The sequence below is a fragment of the Notamacropus eugenii genome, chromosome 5 (genome assembly GCF_028372415.1).
Source record: "Notamacropus eugenii isolate mMacEug1 chromosome 5, mMacEug1.pri_v2, whole genome shotgun sequence".
Classification (NCBI taxonomy): Eukaryota; Metazoa; Chordata; class Mammalia; order Diprotodontia; family Macropodidae; genus Notamacropus; species Notamacropus eugenii.
The window spans coordinates 338,659,437-338,669,094 of record NC_092876.1 but is presented as its reverse complement, the minus strand read 5'-3'; the positions used below and the strand labels follow the sequence as shown (position 1 = coordinate 338,669,094).

Genomic DNA, 9,658 nt, shown 5'->3' with positions numbered 1-9,658 from the left:
AAACAGTTTCTACCTTCAAAGACCTTATCATTCCAATGGGGTTAGGGGTGGAGGCAACATGTAGATGATCTCTTCGGTCCTTTCCAGCTCTGGCATTCTGTGCTTTTAAGGGGACACCAATATGAAAGGACTTATAGGTCTTGGTGATGCCCAGGTGAGTGAGGAAGGGAGGGAAGAAGGGAGAAAATAAAGCATCCAGGAAAAAGTGTTTAAAAAGGTAACTGCACTTAGACCTGGAAAAGGAGTGAGCAGCAGGCGAAAGGCAGAAGATGTTGGCAACCATGCGATTTCTATTTTCCTTGAAACCTTTGTTCAGACCCCACCCACACAAAAAGAGCATGGATGCCAGGACTCGACTTGGCATATCAGAACAGATCATGTTAGACTCAGCAGAGACTCCATCAAGGCCTTAACCCTCATTACAACCTCTCGCTACTTTCAATTCCATCTCAGAAAATGGCACACAAATCTAATTTCTTTTTGGTTTTAATATTTAATCCCTGGAGATATTTCCCTCCTTTTCATCACCAAAGTATCAAACATGGAAGGGGAGAAGGAGGATTTGAGTATTTGATTTCTACTCCCTTACAGAAGCCAAGTATCAAAGCATTTTTTACCAACAGGATTGCTGCACAGCCAACAGGGAGGGAGGAGTCATCAGGGCAAAACCATAAATGCTCAAGAATTTTTTTTTTTAATATAAAAACGACCAACTCTAAGACATCCAGACTTCTTGACTCCATTGGTGGTTATACTCACACACAGCTGGTTCCAAACAACCTTCCCTTCTGCCCTGGAAGGTATCAGGGTAGCCTTCCTTCAAGTCAGATGATTCTTTCTAAAGTTCGGGTCACTTAGCAAACTGGAAAAAGCAAGGAGGTGCCAAGACCCTCCAGCATCCTCCATCCCTTCTCTTCCCCTCCTCCCCCCTTCACATACCTCTTCTAGGCCCAGGTAGGTAGGTGGCAAGTCTGGCCGGACTCCAGCATGTACAAAGGACGCCATAACGAGGCACCCCCTCCTACCTAGACAAAAGGCTTCTTGTCCAAGCCCACTTTAAAGGATTGTTCATCATTTTCTACTCAGGGAGCAGTAATACAGTCAAGCACTTGTCTACGGCATTCCAGTCTTGGAAATTTTTTCCAAAAAAAAATAAGTCCCCCCAATCCCTCTTCAGAAGAATGACATCAGTCCACAGTACCATTGTAGGATTTGTTGAGCTTGTTAAAGGTGAAATCCACAGTGTGGGTAGATATTGGCTTTCTATAGAGAGGGTTGGAAGCCTAGACAAATGAATATGAAAAGGACAAGCATTAAGGAAATTCATCTGAATATAAACCTTTAATAAGATCCCATTGAGGAGGGCTATTTATTGTAATAATCCAGTCAACAATTACTTAAATAATTTAATGAACAATAAATTAAATTATTTAATTAATACTATATGATCAGTACTGGATCTGGCCCCTACCTTCCAAGAGGTGGAGGAGGGAGATAGTTTTTAAGGATTAGAATAGGGACCAGATCTGTGATTTCACTGCTTTTGGGAAGTCCCTGTTGAAAAAACTCCCTCTATCAATGAAGGTCAACACCTGTTTTGAAATTTAGAGTCTGAGAGAGATGCTTGGAACACTGAGAATTTAAGGAACTTGCCAAGGGTCACACAGATTTGTCAGAGGTGGGGGACTTGAACTCAGGTTCTCTTGGCTCCAAGGTTAGTATTCTATCCACTATACCACCATCAGAAATGATAAACACACATAAAACAATCAGAACTCAGTAAGATATAGGGGCAGCTAGGTGATGCAGTAAATACAGCACTGACCCTGGAGTCAGAAGGAACCAAGTTCAAATCTGGCCCTTAGAAACTTGACACTTATTAGCTGTGTGACCTTGGGCAAGTCATTCAACCCCAATAGCCTTACCTTCCCCCCTCTAAAAAAAAAGATAGCAAAGGTAATAATAGCTAACATTTATATAGCACTTTTAAGGTGTGCAAAAAGCATTAAGTGCCATCATGACCCCCCTTTTAAAGACAAGGAAACTGAGTCTGAGAGGCATTAAATGACTTGCAAAGGTCACACAGCTAAGTGGGGGATGTTGGACTTGAACCCAACTTTCCCATCACTTTACATGCCACAGGGGCCTCACTTATTGCAGCATCCTACATTTAGGTAAAAGGCCAGGCGGATAATCAGTGCTTTACCCACAATTTGGTGATCTTGTTCCCTTGCTACCAACCTCACTCCCATCATTTAAACAGTTTCTGAACTATAAAATTTCATCTGATCCTCACAAGCCTGTGAGTTAATATTATCCTCATTTTTCAGATGAGGAAAACTGAGGTTGAGAGAAGTTATGTGACTTGCCCAGGGTTATACAGCTAAGTAGACAGTGAAGGCAAGATTTAAGCTGAGTGTATCTACTTGTCAAATGTAGGGCTTCACCCATTATACTATCTAGCAGCCCATGACAGCAGGTCTTCAGTCAGCATTTGCTGTGTCTTGACCAGATGCTCCATAATATCAGCTTAGTGTCAGCTTTCTCTGTGCTCTCTGTGTGGTCATCAACTTTGGATTGTTTTCTGTCTCAGACCAGAGGTGTCTGTCCCCACCCCCCCAGCCCTGAATTCCCAATTTACCATTTCGTATCTCGCTCTGGAACGTTCACTCTGAAACTTTGCAAACTCTCTTCGGTCATGGATGGTGACAAGCAGCTTCCAAATGGCAAGGAGGGCGATGCCAACAAGAAGAATGCTGCCCACCACAGCCAACAGGATTGTCATAGCACTAGGTGCAGAACCACATTCTGGAGAGAAGCAGAATGGGGGTTGTGGTGAGGGAAAGTGGGGGAGAGTTTCCTCTCCTTGGGCTTCAGTCTCATCCTCTGGACCATGGTGAGAAAGAAATAACTCTGCCCCACCAAGAGAACAGTTGAGGACAGGAGCTCTTCAAAACAATGGGATTGATTCAGGGATGTTCTGATCATGCTGCTAACCTAGGGCTTTGGGAGCCAATGAGTAATATAGTGAAAAGTGGGGTGTCTGGCTGACAGAGTACCTTCTGCTCCTAACAGCCTTTGCATACAAACCAAGATACACACATTAACACAAATGAAAGGGACTTTCCCAACGTCATGTAGAAAGTCTTTGGTAAAGCTGAGACCAGAAATCAAAGCCTTGGTGGACTGGAGTTTTGTCTAGCTTGTCTTTGTTCATATCCACACGGCTCAAATCTGCCCAACCTAAACATGTCTGAAGGACAGACTATGTCGACTGGCAAGTCTATGCAACCACTTTTGCCATGCCTTGGGTCAAGGGGGCAGCCATCATTTGCTAGATTCAAAGATGAGGGCCTTGGGAACTTGCTGGCTAGACTAAAATTATTAAACTTTCCTCTTTCTTTTTCAAAATTGATAAGCATTTTCTTTTCCTCCCACCTCCCCAAACCAAAAAACTAAAAATAAAACCCTTGTAAATACCATGCAGTCAAGCAAAACAAATTCCTGCGAATTCCCACACATTCATTTCCCACTCTGCATCTCAAATTCTTCACCTCCCCATCCCAAGATGGGTTGTATGTTTCATCATCAGTCTTCTGGAATTATTCATTTGCTCTTTATTTAATTAATTTTAAAAATTAATTTTCTTTTTTATTGATTTTAATCTTCACTCTTAACTTATCAAATGCCAAATAGAAAGGTCATTGGCATAAACAAAGTGGGACAGAATAAGATTGAGCATAGAATTACAGGTCTCTTAATACATAAGTTGCTTTCCTTCAAAGTATACAATAAAATCAACCTATAGTTTTCAAAGCTGCTCTTGGAATTATAAACCTGCTCAACTTTCAAAGGCATAGAAGGGAAGTCCTGGAAAGCATAGTTGGCACTTCCCTGCCATGGACTCTCACGAAGGACTGAGGACTAAGGCTGTCTTCTTCAGCTCCTTCTGCACAAGAGAGTGTACTGTGTGCCTTAGCCTAGATTAAGAGAAGTTTCCACGTCACAGATTAGCTGCAGTCATTTTGCAATGCTCTCCCTGCATCCTCCAAAGGCCCAAATCCTCTTGCCACTGGACGAAGTCCACAAGTTCAAGTTCAAGAGGGACAGTGCTGAAAATCAGAATTCCTCAGACACAACAGTCTGTTATTTAACTAAACCTAAGAGAAGCGCAAATATGGTGATTTGCACCAAACTTACTCTATGGAGGTGCCCAGAGAGTGACCAACACTGTGGGAGGTTTTGTGCAAGAATACTTATCCAAACTCACCATTTTGGAATCCAGCCTGGGATGGAAAGTGCAATTAAGTCAGAAAATATTTCTCTATCAGGATGCCCCCATCAGCTCAGACTGTCCCAATTGCTCCATGGCCTACCCTGGCTAAATACAACATAGAAACCTAAATTTATTCAATAAGTGACTTATTGATATATTTTTGCCGGAGAGGTTGATTTTTAATATCGTTACTTTCATCAGACTGGGAGCTTCTCTAAGGAAAGGGACTATATCTCCAGGCATCTCTCCTACTTCTTGGCAGAGGTGGGAGACTGTGGCTCTGTGTGTGTGCGTGTGTGTGTGTGTGTGTGTGTGACATTATCAAGACTTTTTTTGATGTGTGAGTTAATTTTACTGAACTTCTTTTCTTTTTTTTCCTTCTATTTTATAAATCTCTAGCAGTGAGAAGGGGAATTAGTAGGGAATGGAGGTAAACAGGTGCTTGTGATTTCATTAGTATAGGAAACTCCCATATGAAAAAACCCAATATAGACATCCACAGCTTCTCTTAGAAAGCTGCTTAGGGTGCGGAGAATATGTCCAGGTGACATGTCCAGGAACACTCAGCCAAGATGTGCAGCAGGTAGTGTCTGGTCCTTCCTGACTCTAAGGCCAGTTCTGTATCTACTATACCATGCTGCTTCTCCAACAACCACAACTTCAAAGCACCAACAACCCAAAGGTATCAATAACATTTCTTTTTAACAGTTAAGAGTCCATACCCCTTCCTTGGAATCTCCATTTAGGAGTGAACTCTCTATATCCCAGGGATGGCCAATCAGTGATGTTCAATGACAGCCTAGCCCCCTCCCTGCTTTGGTTGTGTGATGGACAGCAGCCTCATTCTTCTTTTTCTTCAGGTTCTTTTTTGCCTCGTGTCAAGCACTCAGGGTGGGTGGGCCCAAAGAGAAAAGGTAGGAAGGAAGCAGAGCTAGTACAGAGTGGACTAAAGTTTGTTTGTTGGGTGAGATCCCAACTGTTTATTGTTTCATGTCCCTTGAGGTCAACCCTTTGGTGCTTTAGATTCTGATTCTGAGACTGCTCTGTAAGCAGTCAGACTCTTAGTGGGACACCTGTGGCCTTTCTACATTGCAGGATGAGACCAGTGAACTCACCCAATCTGAAGAGACCTACCCACCTGGCTCCTTGAGGACCATGAGCTTGGACTTGCCACTGGGTAGCTCAGAGTAAGTAAACATCATGACACAGTCCTTGGCAGTTTTGTAGAAACACAGGACAGCTTCCTGGTCATCTTTTGCTGGAAGAAAGCCAAAAAGTTAAGAGAAGGAGAGAGAAAAATATTTCTTTGCCATGCTAGCACTCACAAGGCTCAGCCTGGCAGAGCAGCAGGGAGGTATCTGGCTAACCTGAACACTGTAACATTTGCACTCCATCCTGGAGATGGAGACAGACAGCTGGGGGAGTGGCAGGAGGAGCAGAGATGGGGGAGGAGAAGGAGGAAGAGGAAGAGAAGGGGGAGGCTGGGTCCTGAAAAGATTATTTTTGGTCTCTATCATCCAAAGCTTGGCCAAAGCTCTGGATTTCTCATCCCTCTGGGGACTATGAATTCCTTTCCATGTCACGGGCTTCCTGTGGGGACACATGGAACAAATTAGGTAACCTTCAAGCATCTAAGAAGTTTGTTGGTGATATTGATACAGAAGAAACGATTAACGCTCAAAGAGGGTGGGGGAGGAGGGCAGATGGTAACCAAAAGGGAAGAGGAAACTACTTTGGAATCCTCAGTAAATATGCTATTGAGGAAAAGCAGTCTGTTAATATACTTCATCCACTTCTGACCTGAAGGAATGGGCCTCTTGCAAGAGAAAAACCTTAAGTATGAAGAGTGTGGTTACTAGAAGACAAGTTAAAATGGAACCCAAGAAACTTGGGTTCTGCTTCTAGTCCTGGTTTAACTAGTTTGTGACCCTAAATAAGTTCCTCTGCCTATTTGGGACCAAGTTTCTCATCTATAAAATGAAGGAGTCAGACAAGGTGACCTTTAAAGTCCCTTTTGAGTTCCAAGGCTGACTGAACCACGGGATAGTCATCTCTACATAACTGACTGCTGGATAAGATCTGCCCTTGGGAACATGGAGGCATTACAATGTTGTTTTGGTTTTTTTTCCCTTAATATCAACGAAGCAGGGACACATACTGACCCCAGCTGCTAACCTCAAAAGACACATGTCAGGATGTTGGCTGCTGAATGCTTCAGTGGCTACTATTTAGGTCATTCCAGCTGAGTGGCTAAGCTGAGATGCACGACCTTCCTTTCTCCTTAGTAGCGAGTTTTTCAGGGAGTGAGGATAAAAAGATTAGTCTGGTCTATGTCTGGAAAGCTCCCCCTCCTCCTCTCCCGCCTCTTACTTAACTGCTGACCTACGGGTATGTTATCAGAACTTCACTATTGCATTCCACGACTGAACTAGGAAATTGTTGGAACATTTATTTTCAGGAGGGGAAGGAACCAGGGGAAGTGAGAGGTGAAAATGAAGGTAGCAGATAGGAAGTTAGAGGCTACGACTTTAAATAGACTAAAAAAAAAAAAAAAAAAGGGAAAATTAGCAAAAAAAAACAAAAAAAAAAAACTTGTTGAAAGGAGTACTGTTAATATGAAATGCTTCTCAGTTCTTGCCTCATTGTTTAGAGAACCTTGGATTTGGGGCCAGATAGATTAGTTGGCTGTCAAAGTAGAAGGCCTGGACCATTTCAGCTTATATTAAAAACAAAAAAAAGGTCATTTTACTTAAAAAAAAAGTCTGTCCCAGTACCCAAACTTTTGTGATTGAAGCTGTGTACATCTGTATCATGAAGATGAAAACAAAGAAGAAGGAGAAGAAGAAGAAGGAGGAGGAGAAGGCACAGTGAATTGGGCAAGTGTCTTCTTAAGAAAGCAACCGATACTTTTCAAAGACTCAGGAGAACAGCAGTGTAAACCACCACAAACTTCAGGCACAGTCTGAGAGAAACAGTTCATGAGTCATGGAAAGATTACCACAGTTTGGAAAATAGCTAGTCCAATTCCACCAATTTTTCAAAAGAAAATGACTCCTTGCATATGGCTAACCCTCCTTTCTGCTCCCTCTTCCAGTCACAAGTGCCTTTCCTGATGTCTTTTAGATTTCTTACACGCAGTCATTCCTGGTAATAAACTACATGCAACCTATTTGCATCTCTCATGTCCCTTCCTATTGTCCTCTACTTCATCTGCAACTTCTTGAGAGCATGAGATTCTGAAATTTGCAGCCACCTACCATCAAAGAGAATTTAAAAATAGCGGCTTTGGTAGCAGTGAGTAACTCTAGATGACTCAAAGAGCCAGGCAGTTTCTCAAATGCAATCTGGACCTTTCACATCCTCTTAATCAATTCTGGCTTCTGTTTACTGTCTGTCATGCCCTATCCAGGCTCTACACTGAGAGATTAACTCAATGGACTGCCCATCAGACTGTACAATAGGAGCAATCCATACTTTTCATCCACATTGTGTTTCTAATGTATATGGCTAGGACAATCTCTCGGTGCCCTATAAAATATATAAGGTATTCCAAAACCACCAGTGCTGTAATAGCTTATATTAAGAAGATATTTTTATAACCTTTAATAGCTTAAAACAAGAAGAGATTTTTTTTTTTATGACCTATGATAGCTTAAAACTGTTTTAAGACTTTGGGAATATTCTATATTTATTTATTTACAATAAAAATAATAGCTAACAATTATATAGCACTTTTGCTAAGCATTTTGCACATATGTTCTCATTTGATCTTGACAACTCTGTGAAGTGGGTTCTACTACTGTCTCCATTTTCAGAAGAGGAAATTGAGTCTGAAAGACATTAAAGGACATACATGGCTTTAAAGTGTCTGTAGGAGAATTTGAACTCAGTGCTTCCTTACTCCCAAGTCTAGCAATTTATCTACTGTGCTGCTTAAGTTCCATTAGGATGCTGTACCCCAATTTTGATGTCTGAGGTAATGCTGGGTTTCTGAAAGTATGTCAGTGGAAAAGTTGTGGACTGTGTGCATTCTCCAAAGATCAGCCTAATTAACTGGGTTAAATATTTCTCTCACTGGCACCTAGTCCAATGTCTGGCCCAAAGTGAAGGTTTATAATCACCTGTTGATTTGACTGATTTATCACCCATGCCATCTATTAAGGGCTGTAGTGTAACCATCAGTGGTGAGAAATCTTACTTACGTTGAAAAAATCGCTAATGCTTCTTGAAGTCACAAAATAGTGTAGTTATTCAAGTTCTGTATTCTCAATTCTTGATTTAATTTTCTTTCTTTTTTTAAATATATAATTTGTTTATTTTTCAATTCTTAATATTCACTTCCACAAGAATTTGAATTCAAAATTTTCTCCCCATCTCTCCCCACCCCCCATCCCAGGACAGCATGCATCCCATCCACCCCTTCCTCCAGTCTGTCCTCCCTTCTATTACCCACTCTTCTTCCATCCCTCTTCCCCTCTATTTTCCTGTAGGCAAAATAGATTTCTATACTCCATTGCCTGTATAGCTTAATTTCCCGTTGCATGCTAAAACAATTTTAAATATTCATTATTAAAGCTTTGAGTTCCATATTCTCTCCCTCCCTCCCCATCTACCCTCATTGAGAAAACAAACAATTCAATATAGGTCATTCATGTGTAACAATGTAAAGCTCCTCCATAATATTTATGTTGTAAAAGATTAACCACATTTCCCTCTGTCCCATCCTGCCCTTCATTTATTCCATTCTCTCCCTTGACCTGTCCTCCCACAATAGTGTTTCTTCTAATTATCCCTCTCCCCAATTTGCTGTCCCTTCTATTATCTTCCCTCTCCTATCCCCTTTCCCTTGCCTTCCTGCCTGGTAAAATAGATTTCCATATCCAATTGAGTGTGTTTTTCCCTCCTTAAGCCAAATTCCATGAGAGTAAGGCTCAATTATCTCCTTTCATCTCCCCCACCTTCCTCTCCATTGTAGAAGCTCTTTCTTCCCTCTTTTATGTGAGAAATTTGCTACATTTTACTTTTTCCTTTCTCTTACTCCTAGTACATTCCATTCAATAATAAATTGTATTTTTTTAGGTATTCTCCCTTCATATTCAGCTCATCATTTGCATCTGTCTATGTATGTATATATATATATATATAATAAACACATATACATATATACATATACACATGTACATACACATACCTACACATATATAATATACACATACATGAATACCCATACATACCCATACACACCTACATACATATATTCCCTCTACACTAAGACCTGAAAAATGTCTCATGAATTACAAATAACATTTTCGATGTAGGAATGTAAACAGTTCAACTTTAATAAGTCTCTTATGGCTTCTCTTTCCTGTTTACCTTTTCATG

General features: G+C 41.2%; 1 protein-coding gene across 1 annotated transcript in view; it reads right to left on the bottom strand.

The window, feature by feature from the left end:
• Positions 1–470: 470 nt before the first annotated feature.
• ITGB5 (integrin subunit beta 5) overlaps positions 471–9,658 on the bottom strand; it is a 207,611-nt gene continuing 198,423 nt past the window's right edge. The window contains exons 13-15 of the mRNA XM_072616713.1: positions 5,415–5,534; positions 2,642–2,808; positions 471–1,283 (exon numbers count right to left, since the gene is read on the bottom strand). Of these exons, the coding sequence (XP_072472814.1) occupies positions 1,188–1,283; positions 2,642–2,808; positions 5,415–5,534 (383 nt within the window). The 3' untranslated portion in view covers positions 471–1,187. The remainder of the gene's footprint in view (positions 1,284–2,641; positions 2,809–5,414; positions 5,535–9,658) is intronic.